The following is a 20,614-nucleotide window of genomic DNA, read 5'->3' as shown; positions in this document are numbered from 1 at the left end:
TTGAAATATCTTACTTATGAAGAGTTTGAGGGGATTAAATCCATTTTTTTTTTTTTTAAACAGAACTTTTTAACTACCGTGGCTATTCTTTTGGAAGCAGGAGCTTTTGTAAACGTCCAGCAGAACAACGGTGAGACGGCGCTAATGAAGGTAAATGCCTCCCTGGGAGCACTGCCCACACCCCCCCATACCCTCCCCCGCGGGAGCATGTTCTCCACAGGACCTCCCACTGCCACTGTACTGGGGCTGGTGGTCAACCGGGACAAGACTGTCTGTGGACTTGAAGGGGTTGCAGCTGAGTGACAGAAACAGACCCAGAAAGACGGAGTTACTGGGTGTGATGAGAGGAAGCACAGGGAGTTGTGGGCTCTGTAACCTGGTGGCTAAGCTTTGTGGATTCCAGCTGAGCCTTGGAGGCAACCTGGCAGCTGGCTCAGCTGCATCCTGAAGATCTAGGTCAGCTGGGATGAACCATGTCAGTGGAAGGGGACAGACTGTGCCCTGTAGAGACCTGGGCATGGAGCAGATGGACGGGGATTCGTTCCTTCCCATTGGTGACTTCATCTCCTTGGCCTCAGGTTTCCTCACCTGTGCATGGATTGTGGAAGCTTGGAGCAGCTCCCCACCCCCCACCCACAGCTCCAGATTTTCTGGCCTGAGGTGCTGTCCACCCAGCAGGTCGTGACCACGTTGTGGACGCTGTGGCTCCTGCCTCATCCATGAAGGGAGTGCTCACCAAGGGCTGGTGGCTGCAGTTCCTCTTCTGACCTTTCCTGAGTCAGGCAGATGGTCAGGACCACCTCGTTCACCGTGGGCAGGACCCTGAGGCTGTGCTGGACTCTTGCCGTTCTTCTTCCACACTTTGGGGTTAAAACTTGTTTGCTGCTGGTGTTCCTGTTTCATTTTTGGTTCATAGAAACTTCGAGAAAGACTTAATCAGAATAGAGGCTGGACTTTGATGCTGCTATGTAACATCCCCTATTACAGTGGATGGCATGGATTGGTTTGCAGACTTGTGGTAGGATTTTTATACATACTGTAAGTGCTCAGGTGTTTAAAATGTGAATCTTAAGCTCAGGAGAGAGGCAGGCTAGAAAGTCGAATTGGGAGGGAAATGGCAGAGAAGCAAGAGTTGCAGGAGGACCACAGGAGGTCTACTTCCAAGCCGGTTTCCAACCCCAGGGGTCCTTCTCTATGGAGAACTCTCAGCTGAGAGGAACAGACACTGATCACGGTTGAGTGATTTTTACTCCTTTACTCCGGACACAGGCTTGTAAAAGAGGAAACTCAGACATCGTCCGGCTGGTCATTGAATGTGGAGCTGACTGCAATATTCTGTCAAAGCACCAGAACAGTGCACTGCATTTTGCAAAGCAGTGCAACAACGTACTGGTGTACGACCTGCTGAAGAGCCACTTAGAGACGTAAGTGTGGGAGGAGTGTGCCCTGTTGGGACATGTAATGGACAATGTGTATGTAACCGCTCAGAAAAAGATAAGTCAAGTACAAGTCATGATGGGTTTCTGGTCTAAGAAGATGAATTTTAAAAGTGGTGTACAAAGTCTGCAAGTTATTGAGGAGTTAGAAACCTTCAAATTTAACGCCGTTCTATCTAGGAGTATCATCTTAAAATCTTAATTACACTCAACTTGGCTTCCAAACATTTTCTTAAAACCATTTAAACTTCATTGTTTCTAAGAAAGGTGATTTTTGAGAGCAGTTTTTACGTTCTGAGCGAAGTTGAATGGAAAGTAGCGATTTCCTACATGCATTGTCCTACCCTGGGCAGTGAGGCTGTTACAGTCAATGGACCCCCAGTGATGGGGACCCACCATTGTGGCTGACCCACACATCCTCCTGACCTAGATCCCCCCCAGGTTCCACTTGGTGTCACAAATCCTGTGTTTTTGGGCGAAGGTGTGATGACGTGTACCCACCATTGCCCTGTCACACACTCATCTCACCACCCAAAACATGCTCTGTGCTCCACCTGTTCAACTTGCCCAAACCCTGGAGACCACTGATGTTTTTACTGCTAGTTGGACTCACACAGTATATGCCCTTTTCCAGGTTTGCATCTTTGTGATAAGCATTCATGTTGTCTTCGTGTCTTTACGCAGCCTGATAAACTTGTTTCTTTTTAGTGCTGAATGGTTATTACATTGTCTGGAAATTATCACAGTTTAGCTATTCAAGTTCATGCATTTTCAAATGAATTCAAAATCATTAGATGTTATTGGAAGTTTATTAAGTAATTTAGTAGCTTTTTATTACTTCTCTTGCTCACATGTAACAGGAGCTTCAGGAGCAGTACTATTGTAGGTGAGGTGCTTTCAGTCAGGTAGCAGAGCCCCTCTTGTACTCGCCCACCAAGGGTAAGATAGGACTTGGATCTTCACGCCTGAAAGATGGTTATTCTCTGTTCCAGATATAGGCAAATTTCAGACAAAGAGACAAAGGCAAAAGGGGGTGTTTCTGGCCACCTGGGCTGCCATCATTGAGAGCCTTAGCAGCAGCCAGGTATTGGTTACAGGTGGCCACCAAGTAAGGAGACTAGTCTGCCTGCTTTGCCCACAGCTGAGGGGGTCCAGGCATGCTGGACTTTGTTTCACATCTGTGACTAAATAGTTTTGGGGATTTTATGCTCCTTAAAGCAGAGCATCTGTTGGAAGGTGGCAGGAGGTGTTTGGGTCAGGTCAGTTACACTTTACCTACCAGATAGTCTCAAAATACTTTCTGAATTAGCACCAATCATTTTGACTGCTTTCTAAACCAAGTACTATAACAAGACTGTATGTGACAATTCTTAGCTTTATTTTCTAGCAGAATTCTTATTTCTTTTCTGATTCTCCTTGATCATTCATGCACTCATTTGACGAGTATGTGCTGAGTTCCAACTGTGTGCCTGGCACAACGCAGAAGACTCGGTGGGTGGGGAATGAGAGGACATCTAGGACAGACAGATGTGTGCCTTGTCCTATAGGAGTGCTCAGAACAAAAAGCAAGGGACAGCAGTTTTTCAGGCTGGCTCTGAGGAGGCTTCACTCGTCTGATTGTTCTGTGCCTCAAGATTCTCTCCTACATGAACAGCTTTTACTCTGCTTTTTTATTAGACTTTCGAGAGTTGCTGAAGAAACTATCAAGGATTACTTTGAAGCACGTCTTGCGCTACTGGAGCCAGTCTTCCCAATAGCATGCCATCGCCTCTGTGAGGGGCCAGATTTCTCAATGGATTTCAATTACAGACCCCCACAGACTATACCAGAAGGTAAGCCTTGTTTTTCTCCCACTTTGAAATGTGACATTATAAACATTAATAATCTTTTCTTTGAAGGAAACCTTAACAAACTCCATCATGTATACTAAATATATAAAATAGGTTAAGAACAAAATGCAGCCGATACCGTCGTAGCTGACCCTGAGGAGTCCACAGCAGTCTTTATACTTGTTTTAGAAGTATAGAACCTGGGTCTTAATACTTTTTATTAAAATTTACTGAAATCTAGCTTTCAACATGGTAAGCCCAGAATCAATATTTTTCTTGAATTTTATTATCACTGAGTCTTGCCCTTTTAAAGAGATCAAGAATAAAGAAAATGTGTTGCCCCATTGTAAAGTTGATTAGTAAGAGATAAGAATTTCAGTCCTGCCTCCTATGAGTTTATGCTTAACAGCTACTTGGCAAGTGAGACCATGGCCATGGGTGCCAAGTATATGGAGTGGAGACCGCACTCTCTTGACCTGAAAGGTGGGAATTCGGTTGGGTTCTGGCTTTTGTTTGTTCTTGTTCAGTTGCTCAGTCGTGTTCCAACTCGGCAACCACATGGACTGCAGCATGCCACACTCCTCTGTCCTCGTCTATCTCCCACTGTTTGCTCAAACTCAAGTCCATGGAGTCAGTGATGCCATCTCATCCTCCGCTGCCCGCTTCTCTGCCTGCCTTGTCTTTCCCAGCATCAGGGTTCTTTTCCAGTGAGTCTTCTCTTCACATCTGGTGTCCAAACAATTTGAGCTTCAGCATCAGTCCTTCTAATACATACTCAGGGTTGATTTCCTTTAGGATCAACTGGTTTGAAATGTTTTGTTTAAATATGTTAATGGAAACTTAAGCTACAGCTCTACGAATCAAAGCCAGTCATTTCTAACATCTTAGTCATTAGTCAACTGTGGATTTGGCTGGGCATTCATACCAGTGCTCTGGTGCAGCTGGACAGCCCTGGGTCACACATGGCTTTCTCTGCACATGCACAATGTCTGCAACCACTAACAATGTTTTCTACTCAACTGAAATCTTACCAAAGATACCTGGCTATTCTCACTGTTGAGACTCAGCATATGGTCTCCTCAATATGCTCTCAAAACCCCAGCCAGACCAGGACTTTCAGCCAACACCTTTAAAAGTACTGAAGTTTGACAGACATTCACCTTGGTATCTTGAGGGGCGTGTAGCTCTTAAAACTGAAGGAAAACAATTTATATTGATAACCATGAAACAAATGCCAGCAAATTGATTAGAGTCCCTTGGTCATACTCTTTGTTTGGATCAAGTATGTGTCTGTCAGACTAGGATTAAGGACCACTCCGTCCCTGGATCCTAGTCACTCAGGTTGGCAGGAACATAAACATGACCTTCATGAACATGTTTCTAGTAGGATTCCCATGTGGATGGCCTGTGCACTCAGGCTCTCATGATGCCCTCAAGCTCTGCGAAGTGCTGTCTTTGGATGGAAATTAAAATCTGTATTTACATCTCCTCAATTCAGGCTCTGGCGTCCTGCTATTTATCTTCCATGCAAACTTTCTGGGTAAAGAGGTCATTGCTCGCCTCTGTGGACCATGTAGTGTACAAGCTGTTGTTTTAAATGATAAATTTCAACTTCCTGTTTTTCTGGTAAGTCTCCGTAGTTCACAGTACATTCTTCTAATCAAAAGCAGAGATGACCTATAAATTCTTCTGTTAATTGCAGTTTTTGGAAATGACAATAACCCAATCATAATCATAAATTGTTTTAAAATTCTCATGGTCTAGAAACTAATTTTAAATATACCTTTAAATGCATTATAATTATTAACAAATGTTCACTTAAAATTCAAAAAGTAAGAAAAGCATGCTGTTGATGTTTCAAAAAATCCCAATGCAAACACTGTGCTGCTTGTATTTGTTTCGTTTTAATGAATCATTTTTTAGGTTATCTTAGTATAATTTTGATTTTTATATAGTGACCATTTTACTATAATTTTTTTTAATATTTTTTTAAAATATTTTTTATAATTTTTTTAAATTAAAAATGCCCTTGAAGAATCTTTGTTGTTACCTTTGCCATATACAAAAGTCTGTCCTTAGGCTGAATTAAAATTAACTGGTTATGAAGATTTTTAATACTCATGCTATAAATATATATGGCCAGATACATATTAATGATTTATCTCGAATAGATTTTCCAGTTATCTAAGTTATCTAAGTCAAGGGAAAAGTAATCACAGCATGTTGCCTAAAGAAATACAAACAAAATGTGTGTATTTCTAATGAGAGTCTAAAGATGTCTGGAATCTGACTGTTTCTAGAGATGGCTGTCTGCGAAAATGCTCATCTTTGGTTTGCTCTCTTCCCCAGGACAGTCATTTTGTTTACTCATTCAGCCCTGTGGCAGGCCTCAATAAAATGTTCATAAGGCTGACGGAAGCACCTTCTGCTAAGGTGAGAATCCTTTCCTTGAATCTAGTGTCACTGCTCGGGTGTTTCTTCAAGTTTTCAGGACCGTTGTGTTCCTGCCTGGATCTGAGATGGGCTCAACTCTCTGAAGTCCATGGTACACAGCCGTAGGGAATGTTCTGTACTTTGATATTTAATTTCCACATGTATGATCATTAGCTAGACTGAATAAAGGAGTAACCTAAAAATTCAATTACAAGTACTTGAATCTTTAATTAAAATAATGGTAATCTAACCACTACACTGATAACCAATTTGAGAATCCTGCCAAAGAGACAGGGTTTTTTCCCCTCTCTTCTAAGGGGAGAGAAATGTATGTTTAGTTTCTAAGGGAAACTAGAAATATATGTTTTGTTTTGTTTTTTTTTTCTTTCAACAGGTTAAGTTGCTAATAGGTGCATACAGAGTACAGCTACAGTGACCAGAAAGAATTGGAAGATTACTCTTAAGACCTATTTCTAAATACTCTGTGAAGCAGTTTGGAATTCTGGCACAGCTAACATTTCCAAATTTAAAGTTTCTTCTGTAAGCCTCTTGCATTGAAGGCCAGTCATTTGTTACAGTCTGTTAAGATGGGACACAGTGGGTCTAACATAAACACAGATGTAAGTATTTGTGCAAGTGTTCTGAAATCTCAATGTTGTGTCCAGACTATGTTTTTCCACAATGTGGAATGGTACATACGAGGATTATTTAAGAAAATTAAAACTTTTTTTTTTTTTTAACTTGAAAATTTTTTTACTAGCTCTACTGAATTTTTGTGTTAAAAACCCCCAGCAGGAATGTTACATTAAGTTATCCAGGCACTAAGATAAGGTGTGAGTTTGCAGCCCTCAAAGTAGGGCGAATGTAAAGAAGACTAAAGGAAGGTTTGACCTTTCCAACAAGCTGTTGACATAGATCCTGTGAGAGCTTTTGTATATCTGCAGTTATCCTTTATTGTTTGCAAAGAAAATGAACCAGAATCTGAGATATAGCAGAAAAAACAAACTGGGACATAACATGAGGCATAAAAGGTGATAATTACATGTGAACTGTATCCTTGTTCGTGAACCCAAGTCATCAGATGGTCTGTGCTTATTCTGAATGCTGGGAAGGCCAGCCACACTGTGCCTCCTGTCAAGTGACTTCCCACAGGTCTAATGCTTCCATTCTTTCAAGAAATATTTGACAGACTAATAAACCAAGGTGTCTGGATTATAGAAATGTATAAAATCATTAAGTTTGATTGGTTTTATGATTGAGTTAAATTTTAATGAACAATTTTCAGAAATGTCGCATATGTCCTCTCTCTCAGCATCCACAGGGGACTGGGTTCCAGAATCCCGATGCTCAAGTCCTTTATATGAAATGATGTATCTGCATTTAACCCCTTTGAGTCCCACCTTTTACTTTTAATCATCTCTGGACTAACAGTACCTAAAACAAAGTAAATGCTAGGTATTAATATTAATTCTATGTAGGGGGTTCCTGGTGTGCTTTTGGGGAACTTTTTTGTGCCCTAGATGCAGACAGAACCTGTGGATAGTTAGAGCAAACCACATACACTATATAGACATTTCAGGGTTAAACTGACTTTTCCTACAGTGTCCTCAATAAAATACAATGTTTTCTATTTTCTATCTCAAGTCTCAGGACCTTCAGCAAAAAGGTGATGTGAAATGTGTTTGGGTTAGCAATAGCAATACCTGCGTTAGACTTTTCAACTGTATTGGATCCTATACTCCTCTGCATCTGACTTCATAGCTGCGAGATTTGTGTCAGCAGCAGTGCACTTTGTCCAGGATTGTAACATTCCTGTTATCTTAAGAGCACACCTTTACAAGCACAAGCGCACTGGGAATATAACCACTTGTAGAGCCATGCAGGTTAATATAGTTGCTTTCATCTAAACTCACTTCTCTCTGTAGCAGGTGAACCTAAGCACATGTGCCCTTGGGTGGGGAAATTCTGACCCTTGTGGCTTAAGGATGATGAGGTCTTGAACCTCCCAACTGACAAGGCAGCTGATCAGATCACATCCTTCAGTTTAATACTGGCATATGTGTGTATAATGATTGCTCTGAAAAACCCAATTCTCAAGCAGTACCTTAGCAAAGGTTTGCAGATTTGCTGCTACTACTATGAGTAGAAACCAAAGCCATCTCAAACCCCATAACTACAACTGAGCTTCATCCTAGGGCCACAGGAGATCTCAGCTACAAATGGGATTGCACTGCTCATTATCCAGACTCACTGAAGACCAATTAGTACACATTTTTCTTCTTCAGTTTTCTCCTAACTCTAAAAACCATGACCCCTCAGCAATTACTACTTTCCAATGTACATACTGAGGTACAGACATAATGCAGAATTGGGTTGTCAATTTAACTTACCAGAGACCTGGTCAACTCTCATGAATGTGGCTGCAAAAGAAAGCACATTATGTACATCCTTGTTAACGGTACCCAGCACCAAAGAGGAGTACCTAACATACCTACGAATAAATGCTGAAGTATAGTTGGATGGGGAGTTACGGTTGACATTCTCATCTGAACTAGAATTTCTTCAGTGGAATGTCAGGAAGTTTGCACTTGAATCTCAAGTGCTACTTTTAAAATTCTACTTGGAACTGTTAAACTTCCAGAGTTGTCACGTGAGAATTTACTAGTTTATTTAGTAGTAAGACTTTAGCATACAGAAAGCTGACAGACTTTAGAGCATTTTATGATTAATTAATGCCTTATAACAACAGTAGGACACAGATATGAGAATAACAAAAAGTGATTTATAAAATAAGAATTCAGAAAACTTTGAGACTTGCCTGGCAGTCCAGTGGTTAAGACTCCATGCTTCCAATGCAGGGGGTGCGGGTTCAATCCCCAATCAGGGAATTAAGATCCCACATGGCCAAATATATAATTTTTAAAGTCTTTGAGAATTTAGAAAATTCATGAATGTAGTAAAATCTGTTTCACAGCATAATACAGTACAAAGCCTTTTAAGTTACTTTGAAAAACATTGCTAGGTAAGCTCAGGCCACTGAGGGCATCTATACCACTTCCCTCTGCTGACCTGTAGGTGATGAAGCTCTTTTCCAGCCAAACCTGGCGTTTCCAGGCCTGACTTCTCCCAACTGGTACAGAAGAGCTTTACTCATGGGCTGGAAAATGGTAATAACATTGGTGAGGTCCACAATTCAGTCAAGACATACTCACCCTGAGTTCCCCAAGAACCACCCTCCCTCCTGTCTGCCATCAGTTTTTGTGGAAAAAGCTGAAGCTCTACCACGGCCTCTGTCTTGATTCATGTCTCACTACTTGCTTCCCTTGGGCCAAGATACATGTTGGTAAAGACAGGATTCTTCTCACTTGAACAAAGACAAATTTATAAGTAGTTCCTTTGTGATGGGGACTAACCCAAAACTGTTAGGTTAGTTGGGATTTTTTTTTTTTTTTAGATCTACAATTTCTAGTTCCAGGGGGTGGGTCTGTGGTAGTCTGTCAGTGTACCAGGGGAAGGTATACAATTGAGGAAAACAAACCTGGATAAAGTGTCATGACTGCTCATCTATCCACAGGTTGTTTATAATGGAGTGGTAATAAATTGAAAAATAAAACAAGATTCTTCTGGTTCATTTCTCCCTTGTTGTTCATTTCTTCCACAGAATGATTTGACCTGGGGGAAAAAAGGTAAATTCATTGTTAGAAAATAGTAAGTAATAGTATATATTTTTCTAAAGAAAAAACAAGTTTCTGTTATAAATAATTTGCTAGGATAGAATTTAAGACCTGAAGTCATATATTTGACCTATAAAACTTTCTATAACTAGTATTTTGTTGTGAACTCGTATATAGAGATTAAGTACCCTTAAGAGTTTGGAAAACAAGATCCCTAGCCCAGAGCAGTACCACCTTGTTAAGAAATGAAAATTCTTGGGCCTTTAAGTCACAGAGTGGGGCCCAGCAGTCTGTTCTGACAGGGAAAAATAAGACACTTCCTTCTTCTTCCTTCTAGAATTAAATATACATCTTCCACTTTATTTAACTGTCAAAGTTAGTGTTTTCCTTGAATGAAGTTTCTTTTCACTGACCAGAAAATAAAGTCTACAATGAAAAGCAGTAGATTGGCCATATAAAACCATATCTTCAGCATCACAGCACAGTTGGCCTATGTACATAGGGTTTTTTTTTCTTACCCATATTTTTTTACTTAAGTAAGGAACCTACATACCAAAACACTTTGAAAACTTAATGCCAACAAAACACCCAGAGTATAAAGTAATTCTCTGTAAACCTATTTTCAAAGGGCTTTTTCAAAGGGCAATTATAACTGATGATCAGTGAAAAGAGTTTTTAAAAGTAAAACATATTGAATTTTTAAAGGGGGCGGCAGGCAGGGTAGAGCTCCTTGGTCTAGGGCTTTCGAATCAGTGCCTTCACTGCCATGCCCTGGTCAGTGACCTGAAATCCCAATAAGCCATGTGGTGTATCCAAAATTTAAAAAATAAATTCATGGATCCCACCCAAGATCCTGTTCAGCAGACAATGTGTAGAGCTGGGAATTGGCATTTTCAGGAAGTTTCCAGGTGATAGTGATTCTGACTTGGAGCTTTGAGAACAACCACCCAATGTAATTCCAGGGCTGGATAACAGCCTGATAAACAGCTGTCATACTGTGTGTCCATGAGACCTCAGATGCTTTTAAAAGGTAACATTTCCCAAAGGTGTAACACCGGTCAGTGCTTCTCACTCACTGTGGATGCAGATGCCCTGGGACCCTATTAAGCCAGTGGTCTGATGCCATCGGTCTCATCTCACAAGCTGTGCTCAGGAAAGGCTGACATTCCTGCTCCCCAAGACCACTGTGACAAGAACAGATGAAAATCACCAGATTAGGGGTGGGGGTGAGGGAAGAAATATCCTTAATACTTTGGGGATCTATTAGGATGACAATATACCATCATGACAGTTCTGTCATAATGATCACATAATGTGAATGATTCTGAAGAACTTTATGTATAATTTAACAAAATATTAGAAAATCTGTTTCTAAAATCCTCTTAAAAAGGTGGAAAGCAGCAAGGAAAAAACGGAGTTCATGTCCCAGCTTGAAAATGATTTTACGATATTGAGCCCTTTTTTAAGTAAGATTATACACTTTCCTAAGGAACACGAGACTAAAATTTTAGCCTGAGAATCACTAGAAAACAGGAGGAACCTTTTTCCTGTGTAAATAGGATATGTTCATTGCATTTCTATTCTCTGTCCAGTCTTGCCTAAAGACAAATCAGTATATTACTACCAGTGGGGGGAAATTGGAGCTAAAAATAACCTCAAGTCTTCCTCAAAGAAAAGGGCAGAAACCCCCCGAGTCGCATACAAAAACAGAGAAGCACAGGTTTCAACTCGGCCACAAACTGTTCTACTAATGCTAACACATGGACCAAGTCATTCAGCAAGTCCTGGCACCGGGAAGATGAAATGAGCAGCGACTGCACGTGCTGGCTGACCTGAAAGGACACTGGCAAATTTTCCTCAGCTTGCAACTTCGGGCTCACACAGGAAGCCAAATTTCAGGTAGCTTCATCCATGTTTCCTTTTCTCCTAGGATTACAATAAAATCAGATTTAGCCCTTTAAAAACAAGTTTAAATGATCAATTAAAAACCACAAGTGTTCTCTTATTTCCCACAGTCCACGACAGTAATTAAATTCCACCAAGACGCCATTTAAATCTCTGCCTCATCTGATTATGTCCATTCAGTCAAGATTTTATTTTGTTTCGTCAAAGAACATCAACTGACTTAAAATTCTGCTCAATTTTGTGTTTTGGCAGCAGAGAAAACACTTAAATCCTAGATGGTAAAGTGTCCCATTTCCATTTTCCATAGATAGGTTCTCTTGTCTGGACTGCTGGTCCCTCATCACAGCCTGTGACACTTGTAATACAAAATCCTACGTAGGATCCCGATTCCTATTCTATCTACAAAATGTTATTTGGCTTGTTCCAAGGTAGGGCACACAAAACCTGCTGTGCTCCATCAAATGACTTCTTACCTACCAAGACAGCATGCACTCCAGGTTTTCTGCAGGGGTACAGGTTTGTTTACTGTTAACCTCATCCCTATGAAATGTGTCTTAATAGCATCCCTGAAATACTAATGCCATAGTACACAATTATAATTGAGAAGTAAATAACTAGTTTTGGGTTCACTACTACTAGTGACCCAAATATACTGGAAGTAACTATCCTCAACTGGTACTTTTCAAACCCATTTAGGTCTTAGATTACCTGAGAATTGGATGAAGTATCACCCTCCCTGCCAAAAGCATGCAAAAATTACGTGAAAATCCTGCATGTGAAACAGACTCACAGCCAAACAGGGTCTGTGGTTTTTTCAAGCAAATCATGCCATAAATCAACAAAAATTATGTTTTATATTATTTCCATCTGCAGCTAGCATTCTACATTAGTTTTATAACTGTATTACCTATATATACATTACCTTTGGTAAAATCAAGGATGAGAAGAAAAATGGAAATATATGGACATCTGGATTACTGAATTATTACAAACACAATGACACCTGGACTACTAAAGATTTTAATTATCTTCAGTGAACCCACAAATTTTGCAAAGCACTAACTACACTGAAAACTAAAAAGGTACTCTCCAGAAGTTAGAAAGTGCTAGTTGCCAGTCTTAAAAAGGGTGGTTTACCTTAATCCTTTAATTCAATATTAAAAAACAAACTGCTAGAGTTTTGTGTAAAGTAGTAGTCTTTGGGATTCCTTGGTGGTACAGTGGTTAAGAATCCACTGCCAATGCAAAGGACATAGGTTCAATTCCTGGTCTGGGAAGTCCCACATGCAATGAGGCAACTAAGCCTGCATGCCCCAACTAAACTAGAGAAGCCACTACAACCAGAGAATAGCCCCCACTCTCCACAACTAGAGAAAGCCTGCACGCAGCATCGAAGACCCAGCACAGACAAAACAAAAACAAAAACCAAAATAATGAAGAAGTAGTCTCATACCAAATGTGGCCAGATTTACTCTGCACTGGATTGTAACCAACACCAGTAAGACACTTTACAGGTGTCCCGCTACCCACATCCATTCAGGGATGCTCATAATTTGGAGTTAAGAATCTGAGGATATGTAGAAGTTTGATATACTTCTAATATTTTCTGATCCTGAGGAATATTCAAAATGTGAAAATCAACCAACAATTGCATTTAAATAAAAACAATTTTTTGGCCATGCCATAAGGTTTGTGGGAAATTAGTTCCCCAACCAAACATCAAAGCCAGGACTGTCAGTCAAAGTGCCAAGTCCTAACCACTGGACTGCGAGAGAATTCCCTAGGAAAAGGTCTTTAACTAAAATCTGAAGCTGTAACTATACCAAAACTATGTGACAAACATGGTCTGTTTTTAATTTAAAGATAAAACTGGCTCAATCAGAACTTTGTAAGGTCTTCCCTGGTGGCACAGTGGATAGAATCTGCCTGCCAATGCAAGGCGCACAAGTTTGATCCCTGGTCTGGGAATATTCCATAATGCCACGGAGCACCTAAGCCCTCATACCACAAATACTGAGCCCACGTGCATCAAGAGAGAAGCCACCACAATAAGCAGTCCAAGTACTGCAACGAAGACTAGCCCCCACTCGCCAGCACAAAGCACCCATAATTTTTTTTTTAAATCATAGGCAGAGTTACTTTAAAATAAAAAAAAAAAAAGCTGTGTGAGAATTAATATTTGATTTTACATTCCATGCCAGCACATCTGAAATGGCTGGTAACAGTGGAAACAAAAAAAGACTCCAACCAACCACAGTCAGAAATGTGAATGGCCAATACCGCATGCACTTTTCTGATGACTTTTCTCAAAGAAACAAAAGATTAAAAAACAGAAGGCATATTCCTAACAGTCAACTATGTACCAATGAGAATGAGTACTCACATTCTCATTTTCCACTGAGTATACAAGTCAATCATTAATATATTACATAGTCTATTATATAAATTATACAGAAATAATAGTACATTGCAAGAAATAACTATGGAAGATAAATACTACATAATTCAACATATACGGAGGTTGAGGAATACTCTACAAAGCTCTTCCAATTACAATAAATGAATTGTAAAAACTGAAGAAATAGGATTTTAATAATGGTTCATGGTGAAAAATAATACCTTGCCAGAAATCACCCTCAAAGGTAATGTTCTCCTCTGGAGTAGATTCCTGTGGTATTGAACCACAAAGGAATCACATTCTTTATTAGCAAGCTCACAAACACCTTCTGAGAAATTCTGAAGTTTGTAGTTGTGAAGAAGGGGACATCCTCATGATTGTCACCCTCTGTGATCTTATGCAGAACCAAACATGATCCTCTGCCTTGATGGCAAAGACACCACGATAACAGGTGCTAAAACAATAAACCAAAGGCTATTACCACACAGGCAATTTACAACAGGCAAAATATGTACTATATACTGAAATAATCTCATTCTGTTACCTAATACACTCTTTGTTGCTTAAAGAGAATGTATCTTCAAAGACTATAGAGAAATAGTTTGTGATTAAGAGAACAGTATACCAAAAATTCAGAAATCATTATTTTCCAAGAAAACGTAAAATCAGTAAATCTGTTAAAGACATGACAATACATATATTTACAAGTTCTTCCTGCTTTTTGATGTAATACAATTTCAACTGATGAATACATGATACAAGAAAATACACCTTCAGTTGACTGAATTCATTAGAAGGTAGACATTTTCTCAACATGACTTTAATTTTCATGACTTCTGGATTGAAAATTTGCAATAAAAAAAGAAAACTAAAAAAAAAAAAAAAACTAAGGCTTTGATTTTCTATCAAGTTCATGGATCTTCCACCCATGTTATCATGCCAGAAGATATCACAAGGTTCAACTAATAAGTTTCATCTTTCACCTGATACTATACAAAAATATGTAATAAAAACATTCAATTTTGGATTCCCAACATCATCTGGCTTTTCAGAATTCTAATAAAGCTATCTGTACTTAATATATATATATATATATCTCATAGGTTATATACACAGATCAGTGAGTTTTATATCAGCTAGTAATGAAACTTACACAACCTAGTTATAAACAGCAATTAAGAGTATGATAAAAGAAAGGCAAATGTGCTTCACTAAAAAAGGTACCTTAATGGCCAAAACTATTTGAAAAGGTAATCAACATGAGAAGTTACTAGGGAAACGTAATGCGCCTGCATCTCAACAGTGAAAACCGACAGGACTGATGCTGGCACGGATGCAGAGTTGCAGGCATCATCACTGCTCTCAGGCTACAAGGCCAAGCACCTCTGGAAAACTCCTTGGCTGTTTCATACGCAACACTCAGCAACTCCACCTTTAGGTATCTTCACCATGAAAGATGAAATGTATAACTAATTTGCAGAAGAACATTCATAGCAGTTTTATGAAGGGCCCAGATCTGTATGTATCTGCCATATGTGCAAAAGCGATTGTCATGAGAGAAAAAAAAGACTTGGAATTGAAAACCACCACTGAAAATTGTCAAGCTTAATTATGTTCCCAAATTCCTACAAAGGCATTTCAAGTTAAAAAACAAACCCTGAAACAGAGAAAGCAAAACTCTTCAAAACAAAAGTAAAAAAAAATCCAGGGACTTCACTGGTGGTCCTGTGGTTAAGAATCTGCCAGCCAATGCAGAGGACACCGGTTCAACCCCTGGTCTGGGAAAACCCACATGCCTCAGGGCAGCTAAGCCCCTGCACCACACGCCTGAGCTCACGAGCTGCAACTACTGTAGCCTGTGCATGCCAGAGCCTGTGCTCCACAAGAGAAGCCCGCGCGCTCCAACTGGAGAATGGCCCCTGCTCTTCAGAACTAAAACAAACACATGCAGCAAGGAAGACTCAGCACAGCAAGAAAATTAATTTTTACAGGGAAAAAGCCCAGCAGCATTATCGGGTTGTGATAACATTTCTCAAGTGCCCTCCCCAAAAAAGTCAAAGAAAACCGGCCTCTGTGATCATATACTCAGGTTAAGTTTTAAAAGCAAGTTCAGCTACAGCAACGATAAACTGTGTTTTTTTCTCAAGATGACATTGCTTGTTCAGCCTCCACTGTTTTCTTTAAAAATTCAATATTCCAAATACATTACTGTCAAAAGGATTCCACAGTAGTTACTTCACGAATTAACCATGTCCACATATAATGAAAAGGAAATAGAATGAACTATCAAATGACAGTCAACAGTTTTTTCAACATATACTTCAAACCACTTAAACACAGCATCTAACTTGCACTGAAGATACAATGTAAATGAACAAACTAGGAAAAGCATTTCTTGCAGAACCCATTATGCATTCACATGCAGTGAATAACATCACAATGCTGTACTTAGGAGACATCATTTAGTTGCTCAGTTGTGTCCAACTCTTACAACCCCAAAACATCAAACAAGTTTAATGTGCACTGTTGTGAGTCGATCATCTACTTAAATCCACTTAAATACAAGGTGGAAATAGGTGCTGAGCGACCTCAGTGAGGTGGCTGGAGGGTCACCATCTCAGAGACGCGCTTTCACTCTGGGTGCCACCTACCAAGCCCCTCTCACAGGAACTGCTTCTCAGTTAGTGTGTCCCAAATAGTATTTACCTGAAAATTTGGCAGGCCAAAAAACGTCTCTTTGGGTTGTCCGTAACAGCTTGCAGAAAAAAATCTAAATGAACTTTTTGGCCAGCTCAATACACTGAGGTGATTAAAGTCTTAATGCTCTTTTCACAAGCACTGCACAAGATTCCAACAATTTCTTCTGAGGAAAAAAAAAAGGGGGGGGGGGACTGAAAAGTTTAAAAATGGGAGTTTTTAAAAAATCCTGTGTCACATTTTTTAAGAGCACAAAATTTTATTATCGGGGAGTTTGAGAAATTCACACTCTACAAACTAGATGACTAGAAAACACAAAAACAAGGCATAAAAAACCCATAAAATCATCCATCATAAATCTCACTTCTCAAACTATTTATGTCTCCACAACATCTGAACATGCAACATGCTCACCTCAGCAAATGCTAGGAGGGTTGCTTGATGTCCCACCACTTGGCCAAGGACCCCACAACCCTTCACAAAGCAACACAGGAACTACAGAAATGTGTGGGCACCTCGGCACTCCCTTGAGTACCTTTTTAGACTATATGTGCTATCGCATTTCCCATTTTTGGTCACCATGAGGGCTTACAAAAACATACTTAAAAAATCTCACTGTGGGAGAAGGAAATGGCAACCCACTCCAGTACCCTTGCCTGGAAAATCCAATGGAAGGAGGAGCCTGGTGTGCTAGAGTCCATGGGGTCGCAGAGAGTAGGAGATGACTGAGCGACTTCACTTGCATTTCTGCCTGAGGGTTGGAAAGTACAGGATTTGTATCAAGAGGTTTTGTTTAAGACCCCAGGGTTTTTAGGTTTACTAAAATTGAAGTAAATAAAAGTTGTGACTTTATAAATTGAGAAAAAAAAAAAAAAAATCTCACTGTGACTTCCAGGAATTCCAGTGCAAGCCTGGAAAGCTGCCTGCTAACTGATTTCACAAAGCGAGGTGGGCAGGGCAGTAAGAACCCCTTTAGAGCCTCAACTCATAGCAGTGTCCCTCAATAAACTGCTTTAGAACCACTTAACTCCAAACAGAATTCAACTGAAACTCTTCACATACTAATGCATGAGCAGTTACTGCAATAAAACAAAAAAAGAGAAGGCAGGCTTTTAAACGGATCCCACCCCCCTTCCCCGCCCCAGAAAAAAGTCTGGAATGAAAGGCACAAGATATAGGGGCACGTTCCTGCTGAGACAAAACAAAAAGCTGAAACAAATCTGGAGTTTTGAACACTCTAAATTTGTCTGTGGGATCATTTAGCTACATCCAAGTGACTGAAAAATGGGAAACTTAAATGGCTTCAAGGTTGAAAATCAGACTCCACTGTTGTCATTTCCTGGCTAAAACCTTGCTGAGGCCCACAGATGAGCTCCCCTCAACAGTGGACAAGACACCCACGACCATCAAAGCTGAGCCCACTGCATCCGAGTCATCAGTAGCCTGTGTGGACCAAGCCCAGCTCTCCTTCCCCTCTCTTTACTGGTCACTGGTCTGCCTGTTGCTTGCATCCTGGGCTCTCCCTTCAGTCAAGTCCTTCATGAGCTTCTACAAGCCCTTCAGGTCAGTTCAGTTCAATCGCTAAAGTCATGTCCAACTCTTTGCGACCCCATGGACTGCAGTAGGCCAGGCTTATCTGTCCATCACCAACTCCTGGAGCTTATTCAAACTCATTTCCATCGAGTCGGTGATGCCATCCAACAATCTCATACCCTGTTGTCCCCTTCTCCTCCCACCTTCAATCTTTCCCAGCATAAGGGTCTTTTCCAATGAGTCAGTTCTTCGCATGAGGTGGCCAAAGTATTGGAGTTTCAGTTTCAGCATCAGTCCTTCCAATGAATATTCAGGACTGACTTCCTTTAGGATGGACTGGTTGGATCTCCTTGCAGTCCAAGGGACTCTCAAGAGTATTCTTCAACACCACAGTTCAAAAGTATCAATTCTTCAGCACTCAGCTTTCTTTACAGTTCAACTCTCACATCCATACATGACTACTGGAAAAACCATAGCTTTGACTAGATGGACCTTTGTTGGCAAAGTAATGTCTTTTCTGAACCATAAACCAGGTCGCATCACTGCCCAGCCCAGCCCAAGCCTTTTCTATGGCTTCTCACTTCATCAAGAAAGTCTCGTGGCCTCCACACACATGACTCTAGTCTTGTGTTCTCAATAAGTCAGAACTGTTCCCAAGAGGGAGAAAATTAGTTGGTCAGTAAAAATTTTAAATTTTACATATAAAGCACAAATACAATATACAAACAGCTATCCGTAGTGCTAAAATTTCACTGAATGGGACAGCTGAGGGCTTCAATCAGACAAAAATGGGGGGAACGAGGGATGAGAACCCTCGGTTCACTCAATTCCAGCCACAATCCCTTCCTTGCTATAAATGGTACCCCTCAGCTTGAACAGGGCTCACCTTCAACATCTAACCTCCCAAGCCTCCTCCTCCTGTCATTCTTATCAGCTCAAGAGCCACCACCTCCTCAGGAAAACCTCCAGGGCTGTCCTGGCTAAGTGGACAAACCAGCCTCCTCCCACCGCCCCCAGTGATGTGGATCCCAGCTGCAGCCCCAGCACCAGCACGGCCACACCACATGTTCAATAACACTGCTCACCTGCACTAATAACGACCACGCATGAGGGAACAGAACACCATGGAGAGAACACTCATCAAGACAGTAGATACTGGGAAAGTGACCTGTGACCAAGGACATTCCAACGTTTCAAAGAGCAAACTACTCAGTCCTTGGGTATACAACATACATGTCATTATTACTACCTTAAGAGACAGACTGCAAGGAGATCCAAACAGTCCATCCTAAAGGAGACAAGTCCTGGGTGTTCACTGGAAGGACTGATGCTGAAGCTGAAACTCCAATACTTTGGCCACCTCATGCGAAGAGTTGACTCATTGGAAAAGACCCTGATGCTCAGAGGGATTGGGGGCAGGAGGAGAAGGGGACGACAGAGGATGAGATGGCTGGATGGCATCACTGACTCGATGGGCATCAGTTTGGGTAAGCTCCGGGAGTTGGTGATGGACAGGGAGGCCTGGCATGCTGTGATTCATGTGGTCGCAAAGAGTTGGACACGACTGAGCGACTGAACTGAAGAGACAGAAAATTTTTAATTAAAAAAGTCATTTCACTGTTATAAAATGTTCAATTTATATAATAACTCACTGAATAACAAACTGTAATCCTTTGGGAATGAACACAAGTGTTTCTAAACATTTTATTAATTTTATGTAAAACTTAAAATACAGCTTAGGGACTCCACCCTTTTTGGTTTATAAATGAAGTATTATCTCCCCCTGCAGTATTTCCAAGTAATATCAGATTTTAAATTCAAAGTGAAACTTTAATCAACAGCAAAGAGGGGAAGGATTCTTCTAGAATAAAGAATTCCCAGTTCTTCCTACTCTTGCTATTTAAGAGGTGAAATTCAAGTCAAGCACACCACTGTGAATAATGTTCACTCTTGTCACTGAAGAATTGTACGATTTTTTTAAAAATGGAAGATTTCAGAACTTGAGTTACATGCTCTCCTCTATCACGAAGAATACACTGACCCATTAGCTCTCCCCAGTTCAATCATATAATTTCTCTTCCTAGACTTTTACCATCACCTGCAAAGATGCCATTATTTCCTATCAACATTTGCAAAGATGCCATTATTTCCTATGCCGTTGGCTAAGGACTGCTGGGGGTAATGCTGTCACTATCCACAGTAAGGACAGGCAGCATCTGGAAAAAAACGTTAAAAACACACATACCTTGGCTTCCCTGGTGGCTCAGTGGTAAAGAATCTGCCTGCCAATGCAGGAAACATGGGTTCATTCCCTGATCTGGGAAGATACCATATGCCACAAATCAACTAAGTCCCTGCACCACAACTATTGAGCCTGTGTTCTCTATTGAAACCCACGCCCCAGAGCCCATACTCTTCAACAAGAAAACCCACCACAATGAGGAGCCCAAGCACCACAACTAGAGAAAAAAGTCCACGTAGCAACAAAGACCCCACACAATCAAAAGAAAAAAAAAGAAGATCCCAAAACCACACATACCCAATGACCAAGTGATTCACCTAGTAGAAATTTTATCCTACAGGTATATTCACACGCAGTCTCTCTTCTGTGTACCCAACAACATGCTACAGAGCATATAACAGGAGAAAAAAAGAATCAATGAAACACAGTCCCCAAAAGATCTGGTACACATACCTATGACCTACCAA

The 20,614-nt window shown here is 40.6% G+C and overlaps 2 protein-coding genes across 8 annotated transcripts in view; one reads left to right on the top strand and one right to left on the bottom strand.

Moving 5' to 3' along the window:
- Positions 1-9,325, top strand: part of MPHOSPH8 (M-phase phosphoprotein 8) — a 45,599-nt gene extending 36,274 nt beyond the window's left edge. For all 3 annotated transcript variants that reach the window (XM_043891537.1, XM_043891536.1, XM_043891535.1), the window contains exons 9-14: positions 64-150; positions 1,270-1,424; positions 3,114-3,268; positions 4,764-4,891; positions 5,615-5,698; positions 6,093-9,325. In XM_043891537.1, the coding sequence (XP_043747472.1) occupies positions 64-150; positions 1,270-1,424; positions 3,114-3,268; positions 4,764-4,891; positions 5,615-5,698; positions 6,093-6,134 (651 nt within the window). In that variant the 3' untranslated portion in view covers positions 6,135-9,325. The remainder of the gene's footprint in view (positions 1-63; positions 151-1,269; positions 1,425-3,113; positions 3,269-4,763; positions 4,892-5,614; positions 5,699-6,092) is intronic.
- Positions 6,946-20,614, bottom strand: part of PSPC1 (paraspeckle component 1) — a 73,489-nt gene continuing 59,820 nt past the window's right edge. For 2 of the 5 annotated variants that reach the window (XR_006338786.1, XR_006338782.1), the window contains 3 exons: positions 11,205-11,298; positions 10,449-10,556; positions 9,153-9,370 (listed from right to left, as the gene is read on the bottom strand). The gene's annotated coding sequence lies outside the window, so the exon portion shown is untranslated. Of the gene's footprint in view, positions 8,119-8,344; positions 8,856-9,152; positions 9,371-10,448; positions 10,557-11,204; positions 11,299-20,614 lie in introns of those variants that run through there. The other 3 variants (XR_006338785.1, XR_006338784.1, XR_006338783.1) reach the window with 3 other exon arrangements.

This window comes from Cervus elaphus, chromosome 30, assembly GCF_910594005.1.
Source record: "Cervus elaphus chromosome 30, mCerEla1.1, whole genome shotgun sequence".
In the NCBI taxonomy this organism is placed as follows: Eukaryota; Metazoa; Chordata; class Mammalia; order Artiodactyla; family Cervidae; genus Cervus; species Cervus elaphus.
The sequence above is the reverse complement of the archived record's forward strand: the minus strand, read 5'-3'. Positions and strand labels throughout refer to the sequence as shown.